Here is a 21,626-nt window from a genome sequence, read left to right on the forward strand (position 1 = left end):
AGTCCAGAGTTACAGCCATGCTGTGTGTTTGTTCTCTGGTATACATTTTCAGTCCCTCACCTTAAAACCTTCATCTTTTTTTCTCATCTCTTTTTCTTCCTCCTTTTATTCATCTTTTTTATCAGCCATGTGGTAGCCAAATCAGTTACAAAGTTTATTCAAAGACATATTTTTGAATGAAGAACTCATATTTATTGTCTTTATTGGTAGTTTGCACATGCTTAAAATATCCTCCAACTGAATTTTAAAGCTAAAAAAGAGCCATTAAGTCATTGTGCAATTAATAATCCTACTAGTTGACTAACCGTTTCAATTATCGATGACTAGTCGACTATCAAAATAGTCGTTAGCTGCAGCCCTACATGAAACACTCCATCTTGCAAATTGATTTTATAGTTTCCAGTCCAACTTATACTTTTACTTTTATTAGATTTATTTTAACAGTTAAAAGAGAATGGACTTTTTCATTGTCAATTTTGTGGCAGTTTGGTTATGATTGAGTTTTTACCAATACGTTCAGAAATAATAATTAATTTAGTAGAAAAACAACCATTAATATGTACAACATTCAGTCTGTTAAAGCTGAAAAAAGAAACTATATATTATTCTACAACATCTAAAATGTTGTAAGCAACCTATTTAATGAATTTCTTTAGACTTGATATTGACATCCCAACCCCACTGCGTGATTCACCTTTGTGTATAAATGAATGGTTGATACTGATACTTCTTTGAGTGTGTCTGTGAGACATAAGCGACAGGGAAGCTTCAGCACAGTGTTGTTGAATTCTAGAGAGTGGGCGTGAATATCAAGTATAGATGCTACACTACAGTTGAACTGCAAACAGAACAAGTCTATTCATCCAGTCTCGATGTCACAGAAATCATCTAATAACGAGGTACTTAACAATGAAGAATAACAGCCATAGTTATTGTTATAGAGATGTGCAACTGCAACATTAAAAAACCCACAAAAACAAGAGACAATTAAAATAAGAGCAACAGAATGTGAGCTGCTAAGCTCAAATAACAGATTGTGACTTTAACGGTACTTTAGATAGAGTCTAAGGGAAGGTTTACATGGCTCTCTACAAACAAACACGGTGTTAAATTACATCGTACTTCCTGTAACCCTTCTGTTCCTAAAAGCACGGATAGAAATATAAAAAAGAATGCATTAAAACAAAATGAGTCAGAGTTTTACAACAGCCCTTATTTAGAGTTTAGACCATAATACTCGACAACAGTAAAAAGGGAATGCTTCCTGAGATCCTCCCTGCCGCTTCTTCCCACAAACAGAAAATCTCCTGCTGGCTCCTGCAGTTGCGGAGGCTTTGAACTGAGATGAAGAAAACTCCGAAAGCCGGCAGAAAAGGCTACTGAGGGGGAACCAGAGAGAGAGAGAGAGAGAGAGAGAGAGAGAGACGCAGAGAGAGCGACAACAGATGTGTAAAAGATACTGTAGGTGATGGAGAATGAGACGGGGGCAGGAAATTGAAAAGAGAAAATTAGAAGGAAAGGGATCGAAGGGGAAAGAGAGGGAGAGATACAGGTAGAAAAAAGATGTCGTTTCTTTTGTGACCTCCTTTTGTCCTCGATTTTCTCCTCCTGTTTAGCTTCTACTTCTACTGTTCATATGTTTTTATTCAGCTCCCGTCTTTTCATCCCCTTCATTTTCTCCCACTTCAAACAATCCACAAGCCCTCATTTGAGCATATTTTGGAGAAACAGCATCTTCAGACGGAGAAACATATTGAATGAAGGAGTTGTAAGCCACACAAGTGTAGCTCGACAGGCACGATGAATCAAGTGAGGGAGAAGGAGAGATAGAGCTGGTGAAGCGATGAGGATGCAGCAACAGGAAGGAGAATGAAGGAGTAAAGGGAGGATGACGAAGAATCGAAGGGATGAAGAGGTGTGTCGGAAGAAAACATTAGATAACAGAGAGAGGAGACAAAAAAGACAAAAGACAGAGTAATGCAGAGATTAAGAAAGAAAGGGAGGTGGAAAAAGGGGCAGTCAAGTGGGGGAATGAAAGGGGAGAAAGAGAGAATTTGATGAGCCATCAGTTGGGCTACAAGAAAAGAGGGACAGAGAAGCCGGAGAGAGAGAGAGGAAGCGAGTGATGGGAGAAACTTTGAAAGGCAAATCAATACCTGCCCCCAAACCTGTAAACACACAGTGAGAAAAGGGATTAAGCCCATAAAATGTGTTGGCTGGGTGAATAGCACCAAGAGAGATATGCCTAAAAAAGGGGGGGAGGGAGGGCAAGGGGAGGGGGGGCAGTAAGTGTGTGAGAAGGGGAAGCAGAGGGTGAAAGAGGACTGGAGCTGGGACAGAAGGAGGAGAAAGAGATGAGGAGGGAGGGACGGACAAGAGGCAAAGGGCCCTATCGTACATCCAGCGAAAAGTGCCGCAGCGCAAGTGTCATTGCTATTTTCCACCCGTTATCATTTTCACGCCCAGCGCCCACGGGCGTGTTGGTCTTAAAATGAGGTGTGGCAAGGCAAACAGGTGGCGCGTTGCTATCTTGAGGACGCAGAAAGCAACTGCACCATAGACCAACAAAAACCTGGCCTAACGTCTATGGCGCAGTCTGTCTCTGCTTTTTATAGGGCGCGTCATGGGCATACATGGGAGAGTTCACAACACGTGAGTCTCTGCTATACACACGGGGACACACAGCAGCGCTTCTACTCAAAAGGAAAAACTGTGTATTTTCAGATACAGTGAAATTATGTTGTTGTTGTTGAGAGGGAAAGAAAGCAAAGAAGAAAGGGTGAGGAAACTGAGAGGAGACAATGATTGCAGTGATGGAAGGATGAGCAGGGATGAGACTTACTCGTCCACACTCGTGTGAAGCTCACTCAGCCCATGCACAACAAAGGAGAGACGCAAACCTTTAATTACAGACACAAGTGTTCTTTAGGCATCAGAGACCTGCAGGAATATTGTTGTGGAATATAAACAGCTAAAGTCAATAAGTGTTTTTGTTCTATTTTTGGAGAGCGGGAGTTTGATCCCCAACAACAAAGTTGGCTTAAGAAAACATTTAAATCCCTATTAGCTGCTAGGTAACAATCAGCTATTGCTCCTGGAGTCACACAACAGAAAAAGGATGAATAACATGCTTAAAGAAACTTATTGCGTGTGCAGGTGTGTGGCTTTTATTAATGGGACTAGCAACAGGCAGAACACGTTGTAGAGTGGAGCAAAAAAACACGGGAAAATGAACAATCTGTTATGATTCTGGTAGGATGACTTCGGGGAGATGCAAGGCTTCTTCAGGACACTGGTGACATACAAAGCCAAAATTAGTCAAGTGATTAGTTTGCTGCGAGGGCCCGTGGTTGCCTGGAAACTGCAATGTTACAAACAAAAGATATATTTTTGTAGTTCAAAACAATTTTTGTTAATGGCACCCTGATTATGCATCCAAAAAGTCTGCCGACTGAGAGAAACAAAAAGGCACAAGGAAAAGATTGACAGAAAAAAATGGATGGAGGGGGCAGGAGGAAAACAAATGACAGAAAAGAGAAGTCGAACATGAAGAGGAGCCAGATGTCTGTATCGTGTGTGTGTGTTAAAGCAATACTTGTTATATTACTGCATTCTGCCCATAACTTGATCCGTATGTTTATTCCTGTTCGTATCAGTGTGTGCTTAAGGCTGCGCCTACTGTATATACAGCATGTGTGTGTAGCTTTTGCGCGCATGTCTGCGTGTGTGTGTGTATCTGCGTCTGCCTCTCTCTCCTGCGTGTGCACTGTATATCATCATAGCAGAGTGAATGGAGCGTGAAACCATCTGTCTCCTGGTTAGATGAGAATTACACTGACTTTATTAGATGTTTGAAACCATGCAGATGGTTATCATTATCTGAGGGAGTTAGGCACACGCGAGTGAAAAAACACGCACACACACAGATGTTTATCAGGGTGTTATGAAGTTATATGCACGGGCGTCTATGCTCATACAACAAGCTTGACTTGCATGTATGAACACAGGCAGACGGGTGCAGTCATACGCGCACAGTGGATTCTTGTGAAGCAGGTCTAACATCATGATGCATAAACAGTATGTCGTCATTTAATCACAGACTCCAGATGCTTTTTAATGTATATAAACGGATTTGATCCACTGGACCGTTTCACGCCAACATTGGTTATGTTCACTAGCAGTGATAAAATCAAGTTTAAAGAAGATGAAGGTTTTTGTGAATCATTAGCTTTACATAAATAGCAATCCAACATTGTGTGTTGCAGGTATGCATATAAGTCTTCCCTTAAGTAGGAACGTATTTCACAATCAACTCCCAGTCACCAGAGTGGAGGCAGAAATTCCATCACAGACAATGCAAGAGCCCAAACGTCCTCTGAGAAACACTCAGCCCGCATGCTGGCCGTGGTTTGTCTTTTGGTGAGCAACTAAAAAATGGTGACCTCGGTCATCTGCTGCTTCAGGACAGCAAAAAAGCAGGGACAATGCACAAAATCATAAACAGACATTCTCTACGGGCCTCTCCATGCATCATAATTTTATCTTCATGGGCCCTTCTCACACGAGGGCCCTGTGTACCGCGTCCTCTCCCCCGCGGTCTGATGTCCCTGAGTAATAGTTCGTATGGTGATCACAGCTGTCTGCTGCTTTTGTTGTCCTTTGTCACACCTCTAATTTACAGCCATCTTGGAATATATAATTTCAAATCCCTCATAGTAAGCACTTTGTTACTATACATCAGAGATCAGAGCAAGTAAGTCAGTAAAGCTTTATTTATAGAGCACTTTTTAAAACACCAGGTTACAAAGTGCTTCACAAACAGAGGAATAAAAAACATACAAACAAAAACAAAAGGAAAAAATCACAAAGTTAAACAAGGCAAAAAAGAAATAAGCAAAACAAAAACAAAAGACAGGGACGGAGAGTTACAAGAAGGCTTCAGCAACTTCTTGAAACTGTCCAAAGATTCAGCAGATCTGACAGATTGTGGAAGATGAGCCCAGAGAGTCGGGGCTAAAACAGCAAAGGAAAGATCACCAGAAGGCTGAGGTTAGATGATCGGAGTGGACGAGAAGTAGAACATGGAAGGAGGAGGTCTGAAATGTAACAGGGGGCGAGGTCATGCAGTGCTTTATATGTAATTAACGGGATCTTGTAGTTTATTCTGAATTTTACAGGAAGCCAATGAAGGGACGCAAGAACAGGGGAGAGATGGGACCGACGGCTGGTTCTAGTTAATAATCTAGCAGCTGCTTTTTGAAGCGTTAACGATTGAGAGATGATTGGCTGAGGCATGTGTTAAGGGAATTATAGTAGTCTAAGTGGGAGAAAATAAAAGTGTGAATTAGTAGCTCGATATCAGAAGAGGAGAGTATTGATTAGATTTTTGTAATATTTCTTAGCTGCAGGAAACAGGACTGGACGAGCTTATTGATATGATGGTCAAAAGACTCACAGGTCAAATATGATTCAGAGAGTAGGTTATCAAGTATTTCTGTTTTATCGGGATTTAAATGGAGAAAGTTTAGACATCCACTCTTGGATAGAGGATAGACAGGGGGAGCAAAGAATTGGCTCATTGGTGAGTAGTGTGTGGTGTTTTCCTGCATTTAGCCAGATGCATGCTGTGGTAGAAGCCCTACGTGACTCAATACAAAAGTGTCTTCCTTCCTTTTGTTTCTTTTTAAAGCTTTTATCTAATTCAAGCTTTTATTCACAGGAGCATTGTTCTAATTGTTGGTTTCATATCTCGCACATCTTAGTGCGACATATCCACCAGGGACAAGTCTTTACTGCTGTTTTGTTTGCTGACTTTGACAGCCTGATAGCTCATCAAGTTATTTGTTGCTCATTTATTTATCTCTACTGAAGATAAAATTACAGATTATATTAAAAGACTAAATATGGTATAAATATCTCATTCTTAAAGTATTAGCCATTCTGCCTGTCAGGCTTGTACTGCTTGCTGCAGTGTTAGAGCAGCATCAGTGTAAAAAACAAGTCCAAGCAGTGTTTAGTTATTTACTTATCAGAGCGTACATTCAGTATACTCCACATTACAAGCTGCAGAAGTTAACGCAGACCAGATGGGTTAACTCTAACTGAAACAAACCCACATTTTCAGCTAACAGCTGTATTTGGATAGTGGGGAAACAAGCACCTGGTTGAGAAAACATGCTAATTTATTACACACACACACACACACACACACACACACACACACACACACACACACACACACACACACACACACACACACACACACACAGAAACATGCAGAGATTCCAATGTAGGAAGTTCTGGCTCGTAAGGCAGCAGCACAAACCAGTGAACCACCATGTTGTCCATGTCAAGCTGTATTAATTTACACCACTATATATCATTCAATTTTTAACGTGTGTGTTTTAGTGATCCAGTGTGGACCTCCTCCTCAAGTGCATCATGGGAAAGTGGAAGGAACGGACCATTCATGGGGATCAAGTGTCAGCTACAGTTGTTTCAGTGGTTACCAGTTGTCCACGCCTGCCGTGTTGACCTGTGAGGGGAACGGGACGTGGACCGGAGACATCCCACAGTGCCTGCGTAAGTTTGCTGGCCTTCACCGCCTATTGACAGCTATTTAATGATGTAATGTTTCCCCTCAGTATGATTGCAGATCAAACAAAATAGACTAAAATACTCAACTAACTAATTTTTCTAATTAAAGCTGTCCTGTGTGGCGATCCTGGCTCTCCTGGAGGTGGATTCAGAGAGGGGAACATCTATTCCTACCGGTCAGTGCTCTGAATGATTACCGACTGTTAATTTATCTACGATGGGTGTGTAAGACCAACACAAAGGAATGCTGCAGAAAGCCTTCAAGCTTTTTCAAACACATGTACTTCATTAAAATTACTTGCACAAATTCAGCGGTGGCCTGCTGTGACTGAGTTTTTAAAACTGCAGCAACCCCCCTGTGCACGATAACTAATTAACATAGTCATTTTGCCACTCAAAAACAATCGTCCCATTATTGTGGTAAACGAAAATGTATGCATAAAGATGCTGTTTATAATTAAACAAGACTTGTAAGGCATATGCTTTTCAGTAAATGTGTTTAAATGTGAAGGATGTAGTTCGTCTCTAATATTAAATCACCTCAGAAAGTGTTTTTTCCCTTTTGTCAAGGTTACCAAATGTTCCCAAGTGTATCTCTTAAAGGATTTAGACATTTTTTGCCCTCATGTCTGGATGTCAGTGTGAAACATTGTGTGGACAAATAAAGAAAAAGCTGTAGGCCAAAGGTGAAGTGGTTAGAGCTGCTATTTTGTAGCTATCACACCCTCACCTGTTTTATGACACCTAAAATGAACTTTAAAACAGTAAAGGCCACATTTTATCACTGCTGTCACTTCATTCATTATTTTTTTAAGTGTGTGATTACACATTTGTTCTCTTACAGGTCAGAGGTCAGGTTCTACTGCCACACCCCCTACTTGCTGGTCGGCTCTGCCTCCAGAGTTTGTCAAGCTGACGGGATTTGGAGTGGCCAACAACCAGCCTGTATAGGTAACAACAACACTCGACACTCCAGTGTTCATTTTAAGTTTAGTCTTCAGACAAAAATGCTTATTAGTATTAGTCACATTTTAGTCATTTTTACCCTTTATAGTTTTAGTCTTGTTTTAGTCGAGTTTTAGTCGCGACAACTCAAAACATTTGAGTCCAGTTTTACTCACCGTAAAGTCATCACATTTTAATCATTACTTTTAGTCTGTTTTCACTCCTGAGAAAATATGACTCATTCATGAAAACAAAACATGTCGTCAGTTTTTATTATCATCTATCTATTTTTTAACTCTTCGTCATGGAAAAAACAGTCATTGACGATCATCATTATTTTAATTAACGAAATTAACACTGCTACACTCTACTACAACTCTATATATATATAGTGCTCTGCCATCATGATGGCTTTAGACTTAAGCTGTATATCATACCACCTGATACAAGGACTTTCTATAATATTGAAATTATAGCAAAATACATTGTTTTGTCTCCTGCTACTATTAGCATACTAGATTTCTCCTAACAGTGTTCTATGTGTCAAGAACATGACATTAAAATGTGCCAATTCTAAGCTGTTCAAAACACTCACTCTGACTGACATGAAAGAACTGGCTGGGAATTAAGTTGTTTTCTCAGCACAAAGCTTTTCTTGTGCTCACTTCCCAAGGAAATACTAAAAAACATGCAGTAGTCATCAGCGCACAACAACATCCATCTCCATCACACACGGGAAAAGCTGCATACATTTCAGATACGACATAAGCAGAATCGACAGAATGTTTATGTAAATCTTGGAGATATTACATGTTACATTCTTTCCATATTTGTGAGAAACAGACATTTTGTTTACTGCAGAGAAAAACATTTCATCAACATGTTATGAATAAAATGGTGTGTAATCCGATTATTGGTAAACAAGATTGTGCGGCTTATTCTTGTTCATATTTTAGCATTAGTATTCCTGCAGACAGAGCTGGAGATATTATCTAATCAATAGATAAAGTGTGTGGTTTTGATGTCAGCCTTTGCTTTCTATAAAGATTTTATCTTGGAAAGCAGCCCCTCATTTTTGGATAGAAATATAGATTTCTTTGTGTGATAACGGTTCTGAAAGCATGAGGCTTATTTTGGAACAAGATGTGACATCCCAACGAATTAATTATTGTTAAGGTGCTGGAGTGGAAAGGTTCTTTTTTTGTCATATTCATTTACTATATATAACTGTATTATCTGTCAAATAGAGCTATAACATCTATCCATGGTGATACCAATATGCCGTGATGTCGGCTATGGAATTACTTTTATTACTGCAGCTCTATTTCAGTCTTTTTTTCTTTACATTCAATTTAGTAGAAGCTCAAACTAATGTGAAAAATTAGAAAGAACATTTACTAAAGTTCTCCAACACATCTGCATCTTTGATATAATGCCAACCTGAGCAACCCGCTGACTTCCTGGGAAAGCAGCGACTTTCATAAAAGCCTGAGAGACAGCCGAGGAAAGTCTTGCGTGAGCCACAATGGCCAGTAGCCCCTGGTGTAGCTCTTGCAAGAGTGCACCAAGCATGCAACATAAAAGACAAATTTGCTCTACCCCCAAAGTCTTCAGAGTGGAGGGGAGGATTTGAGACTCCCCGGGTGGACACAATGTTAATGGCCAGGACAAGAATATGTACACAGAGAAGGCTAAAGTTAACCTTAACTGGGGTGGTATGCAAAGTCAAATGTCCCTGCAGAAAGATCTGCATGATTGCAAAAGGGCTCAAGATACAACAGAGCAGGTCAAACATGTGGACTAACCCGGGTGCCATTTCAGACAGTCCACCCAAGCCAATGTAGGAAGGACTTAAGTGGCCCAAGATGAATTCTGCCTTGCTATGGTTGCCGTTAAATGAAGAGCTGGACAAAGTGCTTGACGTTGCTCAAGCAGGAAAAGCATTAAGGAAAACTGACTCACTGACAGCAATCTACTACAATTTAGCAAAAGAACACCTTGGAATATTTCCTAAGATAGAGTACCAGGCAAGGAGATCAAAAGTGGGAATAAAAGAACAAACAACCAGCCTCAGAGGACAGCTGATCAGAGTAAGAGGAGCCGAGGGATTAAGACAAAGGCAGAAGAAAAACCCACATGAGCCTGGTCCATAAAAATCCTGTGTACCTTGACCATATCAGTCCATGGGGAAATAAAGTCTGGGACCCTTACAATGGAGGAAGTGTAAGAGTTTGTCATATCTTTAGCACTCGCCTGCCAGAAAACAACCTTCGCACTACCAATAAATGAACAATACCCCGCAGGACAGAATCCTATGAAACCCAGAATCTTAGAGAGAGGTCCAAGAAGTTTTTAAGCACACCAGATTTTTACCTGCTCAAGCTCTCAGCGGTATACCAAAACAAGCAATACAAGGAATACCCCAAACTCCTCTCAAGGCTTTGGAAGCGAATGCTGAGAATATTGACCAAAGGCAGTTTTCCAGGAAGCTTGCGAAGACCAGGAGAATGCTTCATCCCCAAAGAATTGTGCTCTACACAGATCCGCCAGTTTTAGAGCGTGTCTTAGCACAGTGTGGAGGAAATATCTTTTTTCCACATGTGCCTCGAGGATGAGCACATACATGACCCGGAACAAATGTGTTGTATCATCTATTTAGAAGGATGTGGTGTTAAAGGGCTCTCTGGGTAAAGGAGCACAAGGTTGTTCTCAGCCAACTCATTCAGAAATTCAAGGACAGAAAAGGAAAGTGTGGTCTGGCTTGACTGCACTAATGCATGGATCCATTTCCCATAATTTGATTCAAGTTGCAATGGACCACTTCCACATCCCAATGCACATCCAGCGCCTGATCGCTACTTTCTTTGGACATAAAGCTAATTTCAATTTGCTCGATCACGACAGAGTGATAGGTCGTTGAGAGCTCGGGATGACAGGGTAAAGCTCTCCTCCATCTTGTTTCTCTTGGGACTGAATCTGATTATGACATCACAGCTTAGAGGGCCAAAGACCTTAACAGGAAGTCAACAGACCGCAATCGGGGAATTCATTGATGACTTTGCCTTGACCACACTGATCCATATGCAGGCAAGCCATGCATGGATGCTTTCCTACCTTGACTGTATGGTCACCAGGGAAGACATGGCATTCAAGTCCAAAAAGTCAAGGTATCTGGTGATCCAGAAGGGCAAACCACCAAGAGGCTTCAAGTTACAGTTCAAGGGGAAATGATCGACAATCTGATGGATAAAAACAGCATATGTGTCATGGTGGAATGGATGGAAAAGACCAACAACGATGGAGCAAGCAATGGAGGCATGCTTCCCAGACTTATGTGGCCGCTTACTGTTTCTGAAAGGGCCATTATAATCAAGGGGTGGAGGAGAAGGTCAATAAGCACATTGGCAAATGGTTGGAATACACCCCTCCCCACCACCTTTTTTATTTTTTACATCTGGATCTGGATAGCTAACAGGCTCTACATTTGATCTCTTCTCCTTCTCCTGTGCTCTGCGTAGACGATTACATAAGTGCCAAGTGCTGACTATTTTTAAAGCCCCCCTCCAGTGAACATCAAGTGTTTAACCTCGTAAACATCTCCATGTGGTGTTCTTCATGTGCTACAAGACATATCAGGGACAACATCAGCAGTCATCTCCATGGCTGGGCCTGTCTGCTTTTAAACTGCAGTGTACCAAGGACAGGCTGAACAACACGTTTTCAGATTGGCAGGTTTGAGACGTCACAAACCTAAAGAGCCAATCCCGTTAATGGACGGGGTGACGATATGCATATCATTATGTGCACTATGAATGAAAGACAGTGCATAGAACATTTGTAAGATCATATTTCAGAATGCTTCTTTGACTTAGTGAATGGTTTTAATAATGCGAGAGAATGTAATGGGTTTTTTTTGTCTGTGTGTGTCTGTGTGTGTGTGTGTGTATGTAGACCCAGCCTTCAACAGCTGTCGTGATCCAGGAACTCCAGCCTACGGTATCCCAATCGTGGCCCAGGGGTTCCAGGTGAGAAATATATCAGCTGGCTATATATTTGTTGTTAAGCAGGTTCAGTTTCAATGCTTAAAAAATCTAAACTTGATGAGAAGCTGTCAAAAGAAAAGTCTATAATACCACTTAATACACCATGTCAAACATTTCAGCCAAACTCTAACTCTTTAAAGTGATCAAAGGATGCACTGAGGCAAAGAAAAAAAGAGTTGGGACTATGCAAGTAGGATGACTAAGTGCGCAGACATTAAACTCCAGCTGAGACACAATGGGCCCAAATTTGGCAAAGATTTCAGTCGGAAAAATGAGCCAGCAAAACGCTTGACATGCAGGTCTGAACTTAAGTGCCACCCAAACTTCCAAAGTAAGACTTGAAAGATGACACAAAGAGAGACGATTATCTTTGAACCTAGGGACCAGGCTGTTCAGAGCACAGATAAGAACCTCTTGATGGCATATATTAGCCATATAATTCTTAATGGAACTTAAGCAAACATGCAAATCCTTCAATTTGTGGAGGTATAATTAGGTATTATGCACATATCTTTTCCCCCTGACATCTCAACAAAGACGGGATGTGGTAATCACCCACATTGTGCAGGACTAAAAGTATCTGATCCTGTTACAGGGCCAAAATTAAAAAAGCAGCTACTTGTTGCTTCATGTTTTGTTAGATATAAAAAGTTGGTGGGGCAGTGAGTTTTTTCTGTTTTGTTAAATATAAACTATTCAATGCTCTTGAGTGTGGATAAAGAAGGCTTTTTGTTGTCGTCTTACGTCATGTAGGTTGGCAGTAAGATTTCTTTCAAGTGCCGTAAGAACTACCACATCCTCGGTTCCACCACAAGAACGTGCCTAGAAAACCTTACCTGGAGCGGAACCCAACCTGAGTGCATAGGTAAGGAGTGATGAAGCTTATTTTGCTGTTATGTTGAGGAGGAAGAACCCAAAGCCAGTGTTGACTCTGTTTATTTCTCTCTTTCCCATCACTCAGCCCATTCATGCAGACAACCAGAGACCCCCAGTAATGTAGATGTTCGATCTATGGACCTGCCTACCTTGGGATACACGCTGATCTACACCTGTCAAGACGGATTCTATCTGGCGGGGGGCTCAGAGCACAGAACCTGCAAAAGTGATGGGAAATGGTCGGGCAAACCCCCGCTCTGTAAAGGTATGCAGATCGTATCTGGAAAATGCACTGCTTGTGTAAAATGGGCTGATGTTGAGCCTCAAATCTAAACTGGATGTCAGAAGCTCATACAAGATAAATACATATTATCACCCAGATATTGCTATGCTCTCTTAAATCAGCCGCAGGCATATCACGACGGCTCTGGTAATGTTTCATTTTTTTCCAATTACATAATCATGGCCCTATCTGGTCTCAAAGACAGGGAGCAGATGGCTGTGAATACTGGAATGTATGACAACAAAAACAATCAGGTTTATGGCCTGACAGTACCAGTTGTTTACTTCTTTGTATTTCCATTGCTTTTTGTCTGTGTGTCCCCAGAATTTACACACGTCAATGAATGGATTATAATTATCTACACAAATAGATAGTTATACTTTCATTCTCAATTTCAGCTAGTTTCATCTATCATCTCTTAATTCCCAGGCCTGTCTACACCAAATATTCTCTCAATAAGACTAACCATCAAATGAGTTTAACCCTGATTCTGTTCCAGTTGGAGTCAAAGTCAATCCCAAAGGCAGAGGAGAGTCAGATATCCAGAAGAACAAGATCAGAGGTATGCAAAACAAAACAAAAAGAAACACACATATATTCCTGTGCTTTAATCCTTTGCCATCAGCTGAAACTATATTTCAAGTTGAAAGGCTTTTTATTGTTGGGTTGTCACAAAGTATTGCCTAAAGAGAAGAGATTATTGTTGGAGGAGGTTTTAGTCAGTTTGGACTTCTGTCTAGACGAGGAGTTGCAGACGAAGTGAATAAATCAGTGTACACATTCATGCGCAATGCCTTGTAATACCTTGTAAGTCTGAAGTATGGTTTTAAGATCAATACATGCATTTAGAGGAATCCAGTCAAAGGAGACCAAAGTTGGGCAATTTTTCAAAAAATTCTGAAGCTGCTGAGTTTTGAATCAGTCATCGGGCTTACTCACTGCAGCAGTGAGTAAGACTCTGCCTCTGCCTAAATGTGTTCTTGTTTTTGTTTCTGTGTGTCCGTTACAGTTCCAGTGGATGTGTTCGCTCCAAACTCCGAGTGGAGCGGCTTTTACGAGTATCTAGGGAAGAGGCAAGCCACCACGTTCACAGTGACTGGGTTCAATGCTTCCAGCAGCAGAGTCAACGTCACATTACTGGAGACCAGCGGGGTGTCAATCAGACTGTCAGGTAAAGAAAAAACACGGATTTTAAGAGTCACTTTAATTCATTTCCCCTCAGTAACTAAGCAAAAGATCTTTCGCTATGTTGTTTAAAGAACGCATATACCTGATCATTTAAGCTTCTTTGCTTAAATGTGCTTTCACAAAGCCTGTTATTAGAAGGAAGGTGTACTTTTATTAATCCCCAGGGGGAAATTCAATTTTTCACTCTGTTATTAGAAATATGCTACAAAAACATAGGCCCGAGATACACGCATGCACAAACAGAGCTGACATGCATTAATGGAGAGATGTCAGAGTGAGGGGGCTGTGCATGGACATGCACCCCAAGCAGTTGGGGATTTGATGCCTTGTTCAAGGACACCTCAACAGTGCCCAGGAAAGGAACTGGCACCTCTCCAGCTACCAGCCCCAATTCCATACTGCAATTACTGCTTAAAGTTATATGATATATGTGAAATAAAATAACTACTTTCCTCCAAAGGTCCTGAGCACAATAACCGGATAAAGAGAATGGAGGGAAAACATTATTTCTCATTCAACTAAAAGGAGCATTATAACATCACATTTGTTTTCAGTGATGTATGGACAGCAATCATAATCCAGAAGTTGAACATTTGCAGGCTTAAAATGCAGCGTTAATAACACCAGTGGAAGCACTAATGTAGGCGTAAGTACACGGAAGTTTATTAAAGATCCTGCGTTCATTTACACTTATAAGCACGGTATCGCTGATATCTATTAGACACTGGCGGGTTTCCATATATTGCACCTCTGTGCTTTTTAAATTTTATAGGTATTCACATTCTGTAATAAATAAAAAAAGATATGCAAGAAGTGTGGAGCATACAGAGAAGATCAAATGATCATTAATACCTTAAATAATATAACATTCAGGGGCAACTTTGAACAGCACAGTTTTGTGCCCAGGTCTCTGCACCACTGCATCTGCAGAATCACCACACCAGTCTGAAGGGACCTGAGCAGCATTCCCTCTGCCTGCAGTACTCATGATGTATTTTTTATTCATAAGTACTGTGGATATGTTTTATTTTTGTGTTTATTTCATTTCATTTAAGGAGGTACAAGGACATCAATCATAAAAATGTCCCTCGCAGGTGGATTATCTTAAAACGTACTGAAGCACATACACATATTAAATCACAAACACATTATCACAAATGTACAAAAGCACATGGGCCTGCGTACAAACAAAGCACTTCAGCACAGACCACAGAACATCATCAAAGACAAATAGTAATGTGTTACAGGAAGTATTTAGCATGAATATAAAGTACGATAAAGGCAGAGCAACTCCAAAATAAAAGTTTTTTAGCAACTGAGAAACACTGTCTGACTCTCCCTCTGACGTGCCTGTTTGTTTTGACATTTCACAATCAACAGTTCAGCTTGATCCCGGGGTCATGACACATTTTCTGCAGGTGCGAGACTTGGGCGCATAAAATGTTTTCATTTTGAGTGTGTGATATTTCTCTTACATGGACTTGTCACATTGAACAGCAACAGTTTCTGCGTTGGCACCATAGTTAACCAAGTAGAGACAAGTAGCTGAAGGGTAAATGTCACTTTTCCCACAGTAATGTGTCAGGGGCCTGGTAAAGGAAATAGAGTATGATAATTTGAAATGTCAAGGTGTCTACTTTTCTCAGGTTGTCACTCAACCTGTCTGTCTGTTTCCCTACATACCTGTCTTTCTGTCTGTCTTTGTGTTTGTCAAACTCCTATGGAACCTTTGCCTCCGTGTCTTTCTCATTTTCCTGCCAACTCAAACCAGAAGTTGTTCGTATTTAAATTATAATAGGCCAGGTTGTACCTCTGAAACAATGCTCCTCTCTCTTTATCTGTTCATCTAGGTACCTATAAGTCAGAGGAGAACCAGCTGCTGTTGAAGGTCTACCAGGTGAAGGGGCCCTCAGAGCATTACCTCAGCAAGTTTAAAAATGACAACTGGGCTATGGATGGATACGTAAGTCACACTTTCTCCTATTTTCTGTGTCATGCATTTTAAATGAACAGTGGTTTTTACACGACTCCTCGTGAATCATCAACTTCTACATCACAATATTAATGTGAATATTTTTTGACAACAGAAATTGTAAAAGCAGAGAATGAATGAATCATTGAAGGCGATAGATGATCAAGTTTAATTATTATCCTGCCCTAATGTAAAACTAATGTTGCAATGTTGACAACACATTACTCAGCCCCCACCCACAACTAGACGGGGTCTCATGAGAGTGGTGTATTGAAATTCCAGACAAATCCCCGGTCACATTATGCAAAACAGATTTTGAAATACAAAGAGCTCTAATTAACATCTTTTCAAATGGAGACAGGATTTGGTTTACCATAAAGCTTTTGTTTCCATAACAAAGGTGCGAGAAATAAGCTATTCCATAGAAATGATCAACATTGGTTGAAGTTGCTGAAAAATCGTCAGAATCTAGACGTCTCAATATATATCTGTGTAATGTTACAACGTAAGACCTTTTCCCTTTGTGCATCTTTTTACACTGTCTGCTGTCTTGTAAACATTTATACTATGCAACAACTATTTGCAACGTCATTGCAAACATAATATATATTAAAATGGATGGAGATTTATCTCCTAAATGTCATATCTTATTGCCAATGGTCATCTGGGGTGATCATTTCAGCCCAATGACTGTATATATATATGGAAGACACGTCTCCATCTGCTCTCATTGTACGAAATCGAAGCCAATGCAGCCCCTGTGATGGGCGCTGCAATCGTGAGATGGTGACGTCATTTGGAGCCAGAGTCTGGAGCCGCACGTTGCTGTATTTAACAGCAGAACAGCATCTAATGTGTTAGTCTGAAGCAGACATTGTTTAAGTTACGTCTCCTCTCGTCGTTCCTCCTCTACTCTGCTAATCAGGAACAGATCGGCTGCAGGAGCCGTATTTGTCAACAGAGCTGTCAATCATCATTTTTACAGCATCAAATAACTAATTAAAACTAAACTTTCAGAAAAATGAGCACTTGGACATAAATCAGCATGATAAGAACTAACTATAATGACAGAAACCATGTTTGAGAAACATTTATTTGACGTGTATTTTGATTTTATAGTTTGACTCATGTCCCATCTGTTAACATGGAGGGGGCGGGCTTTATGACCTATACTGCAGCCAGTCAGCAGGGGGCGATAGAGAGGGTTTGGCTTCACTTTCACTTTTACTTTTTATACAGTCTATGTTTCTGCCCAGTGAACACAGCAGAACAGATTACACCACAACGTCAAATATTTTTATCATAGACTTTAGAATAATAGCTTTGCAGCAGTAACTTCATCCAGTGGACCGAAGAGGCGTTGTAAAGAAATGGTTTAGACAAATTGTTTTCTTTTTTAGTTTTCTTTCCCAGAGTCGGATGAGAACATCAATACAGCTCTTGTACTTTTACTGTGAATTTGGAGCTGATTAAAGGAAATGTATAGCTTAGCTTGAAAAAAAGATTGGAGGCAGATAAAAGCGGCTAGCTTGGCCAAAAGCTGAAAAAGAACAATGCCTGTAGGAGAAAGAGAGGCACGGTAAAAATGCATGTTAAGTTTCTGTCTGATAAGGGCTCAAGCTCTTACGGTGTATTCACCCTGGTATGTTTTTGAAGCCATTATTCAGCTTTGTGAATCATCAGATGGAGAGTTACTATGATGACTAAAGAGGGCATAGGTGTGATGGGTTATAAAATGAACTGACAACGTACCTCTAGACAGCAGAGACTCAGAGCAGACAGTGGATGCCTGTCAGGCCAGCAGAGAGGGGGAGCTTCGCTGCTCACCCCACGTCGAAGATGCCTGTATTTCAGATGTATTTCAGAGAGGAGGCTAACAACAGAGAAAAAAGGCTCAATCATCTTTATGAACAATGAAGAGGCTTGCAAGGCTAAAGAGCAGAGAAGTTCGACACTCCTGAGAGCCAAATTGCAGCAAAATTAGAGATCGTTAAATATCCTATGAAAGGACGGCAGGGGAAGTCAGAGATTTTGAATCTTTTGTTCCACAGTTTTACCTTCAAGTCAAGACTCTTGTAACATTTCCATCAACACTCTTGGAGCTCCATCATAGCAGTTAAAATTGCAAAGGCTTCAGCAGAGTTAGCAGCGACAGGAGCAAAGTACGAGGCGTTATCGGAGGATAAAAGACAAAAGAAAAAGCTCCAGTGTCTGGAGGAGCAGCAGAGAAGACATTGTGCACAAGCTACATTGGTAATTTGAAATCTCAAAGTAATGCAGGAGGCTGGTGTGTACTCTGTTGATGTTTGAGGAAGGTAGACAGAAAAACACTTTTTTGGCTTTTTTGAGATAGCACTCCACTTTCAAGAGACCCTACCTCCCTGACGTGAAGAAAATAGCCATCGTCTAGCTCGGTAGTCTTGAGAGAAAGTTGATGAAGGATCACTACAGGGAACTTCATGTGAATCATATATAAAGGATTGAAAAGGGCAATGCAGAAGAAGTCAATGTTAGGAGAAAGGAAAGATATATCTCTCCAAAAACCCAGGGAAGCTCCTCGTTGTTTTTGATTGCTGTGATAATTAAGTAAGAGGAATTATCCTTAATGACCGTGTCCTGTCAGGCCCAGATCTGATAAATACTCCAACTGGCATTCTCATTAGATTCATGACGCACTTTTTACACTGAGGTGCTATATTTAGAGGATGTTTCAACAGCTCCACGTGTATCCAGCTCTACTTGTTCTGGTTGAAAGACAGAAACATGAGTGAAGAGCCACTGGAAAGGGTTCAACTTTTTGGTGTTACATCATCTCCTGGATGCACCAATGGACTTTATCATCTCGCTAAGGAGAAGGAGAGCCTGTTCCCCTTGGATCACCGTCCATTGGAAGAGACTTGTGTTGACAATCTTGTCACAAACTACAGGACGTGTAGATGACGCCATTCAGCTTGCAAGAGAAGCTCAGACACGATGTGCTTTGGGTGGTTTGATACTGCAAGTTGGTGTCTAACATTAACATAGTGCTGGAAAATGTACCCTAAACTTAGCGTGCCGTGGAAGTAAAGGCTCTTGACCTCACCCTCAATGATTTGTCCTTAAAGGCCTGAGGGATTTTTGGCACATTGAATCCGTTATCTTCAGATATCATATCTGCCTGAAAGATCAGGCGTGCGACCTGCATTGCATACTCTTATTCTGTTTGGCCTGGGTTTGTTGCTCCCTGCTTCAGAAAATGTGTAGGCATGGCAAAGAGAACACTCTCCTCAGTGAACAACAACCACATTGAATCTGACACCTTCCAATGTTATGTCTGCCTGAGAGATCAGCCAGCAACACATCCTTGCATGCTATCCACAGTCACCTCCATTTAAAATCTGTTGGGGTGTGTGGCTCCATCCCTGCTCATTGGAAAAAGGGTGCTACAGGAAGTGTGTTCGGCACAGGCTGGAATGATCCTCTTTAACCTTTTTGGGAACGCCGAAACGATGACCTTACCAATTAAGAGAAAGTGAAAGTATTCTTGTCCTATATGCTAGTTGACACTGGGTAAGTCTTGAGAAGAGAGACTTACCCTTACATATTCGTCTGCCTGACTATATGTGAGACATGGGAATGAAGATTGAAGTGTTCATTGCGGTCGAGTTATAGTCAAGGCTAACTCCTAGTAAGGTCACAACTATCTCCAAGTTCAATGGCAGCATTTGTCTCATTTGCAGCAAACAAACCGTAAAAAGAGGAGCTTGGTATTCCTGGAATGACTCTTTGGTTTTTTGGATATATCAACTACGAAGCACTTTGTTTCCTCACCTTTGTACTTGAAAAGACACAAAAGATACTACCCAGCCTAAGTGCTAAGCAGTGGAGATATGTCCCTACAGACAAAAACCTTGCAGACCTTTTGTCAAGGTTTAAAGCCCGTTTCTCACATCAAAGTGGTTTACAAGACCTCAGCTCTTACAAGAGAAGGAGTTACCTTCAGCTACAGGTGTCATCACAGAAACATCAATTGACAACGCTGAATTGAAAAAGGTCTGGATACCACATTTTGGACCAAGGAAGAATTAAGTCCCTTCATGGTAGAAAAATACTAAGTGTAGCAACAGGTCACAGCACTGTACAGGAAGTAGAAGATGCACAGTGCATCATCATTAAAGACTTACTGAGACAAGTGTATGCAAAGGAGACTAATTTGCTCAGTGATTATGTGCATCATCAGCAGTAATGCTGGAGTTGTACCGGACCGTCTTGGGGAAGAGGGAGCTGAGCCAGAAGGCCCAAATGTGTTTCCTCCGCCCGGCCCCTGATAAGCAAAAGAAAATGTACTCGACTTCTATCTCAGAGTGAACTGAGCCAGCCTTTGCTGTCACGATATTCACATTGAAATGCTGGATGACAGGATGGACACCGCTGTCTGCAGAAGTTCTTCTACGAGGCGACTGCTGTTGTGATCATACATCAGCTTACGGTCAACTTGAGTTATCCAGACACTGAACCAATAACACCCAATCACCTGCTCACCATGAACTTGTGCGAAGTTTGGCGTCAGAGCAGTTCAGAGCCATTTTATCTGGAGTTGATTGGAAGAGAACAGGTCTTATGTAAGGATGTTGGCATACTCCAAGAGGAAACTCTGGAGGTCGGCGACATTGTCATGGAGAAGGCAGATGATCTGAAACATACGTTTGTAGCGACAGTGACTAATATAGAGTACAGATTTGCCTCGGAGACCAGACAATGGAAAGGGAGGGGCAGTGTTCTGGAAAGCCATTGTGGGGATCCATGTTTCCAAATATACCATTTGTAAACTTTTTAACTTCGTCTGATGTCATTTTTTGAAGAAGGGACTTTTGAAGATCATGTCTACAACCGGGAAATGGATTAGAAATTCAGTTTTTGGTAGTCTGGGCGGGATGGTGGAACTGAGTGGAGAGATTGTAAAAGATAGCAGGCAGGGATGGAGGGAAAAAGGATGTAAGAGGGAAGGAAGGAGACACTTAGACAGCCAATTCATCATGTGGAGGATGACAGAAAGAGTAAGGGAGGAGGAGAGTCGGGCTGATAATGGCCAAGTTGTGAATCCTGAAAAGCAATCTTTTTACAGTTAGAAGATGAAAGTTTCGGTGGTCTCTGTGTGGGTAAAACATTGCTGCTGCAATTTCTATAAAAGGGAGGGGGGAGGGAGGGAGGGGGCAGAGGACAGGACACAGGACAGGATGTGGAGAGATGCCGTTGATGAAGGGAGAGGACAGAATGAAAAAGACTTGGTACATTATAAAATCCTAGAACAAACTGTTTGTGAAATTTACCAAATGTAGTGTTCACATTGAATAAGAGATTTTTTTAACATTAAAAGAAATCAGTACTTTATACAAAATGAGATTTCCTGGCAAAGAAGTAGAGGACTGTATGAAAGACTTACTTTTACTGTAATCCCCAAGGATGACAACATTAAGCTGACTACTTTTAGCTTGATGTTGTCATCCCTCTGCAGTCAACCATACGTGAGGGTAATTACATATTCGCCTGTCTGTTCTTAAAATATTATCTCGCTAAACCACACCTGTCTCGTGCATCATGCTTTTGACACTTTGATTATAATTCTGCACAGTTTTTACAGAGGAATAAGACCTTACTGCTGTGGTTTAGGTTCACAGAGCTGTATACCATCCACTATACTGCCCTTGTGTCAAACTAGAACTTTTTACCTCAAACATACACT

At 41.1% G+C, this 21,626-nt stretch overlaps 1 protein-coding gene across 1 annotated transcript in view; it reads left to right on the forward strand.

The window, feature by feature from the left end:
* The window catches only part of LOC138592048 (CUB and sushi domain-containing protein 1-like), a 467,070-nt gene that overhangs the window by 439,422 nt on the left and 6,022 nt on the right, over positions 1-21,626 (forward strand). Inside the window, exons 63-71 of the mRNA XM_069662659.1 lie at positions 6,409-6,582; positions 6,707-6,773; positions 7,442-7,548; positions 11,494-11,567; positions 12,339-12,450; positions 12,547-12,726; positions 13,244-13,306; positions 13,754-13,915; positions 15,783-15,895. Coding sequence (XP_069518760.1) covers positions 6,409-6,582; positions 6,707-6,773; positions 7,442-7,548; positions 11,494-11,567; positions 12,339-12,450; positions 12,547-12,726; positions 13,244-13,306; positions 13,754-13,915; positions 15,783-15,895 — 1,052 coding nt within the window. The remainder of the gene's footprint in view (positions 1-6,408; positions 6,583-6,706; positions 6,774-7,441; positions 7,549-11,493; positions 11,568-12,338; positions 12,451-12,546; positions 12,727-13,243; positions 13,307-13,753; positions 13,916-15,782; positions 15,896-21,626) is intronic.

This window comes from Semicossyphus pulcher, unplaced genomic scaffold, assembly GCF_022749685.1.
Source record: "Semicossyphus pulcher isolate SPU_LCO1_2020_fin unplaced genomic scaffold, fSemPul1.0.p SCAF_1, whole genome shotgun sequence".
In the NCBI taxonomy this organism is placed as follows: domain Eukaryota; kingdom Metazoa; phylum Chordata; class Actinopteri; order Labriformes; family Labridae; genus Semicossyphus; species Semicossyphus pulcher.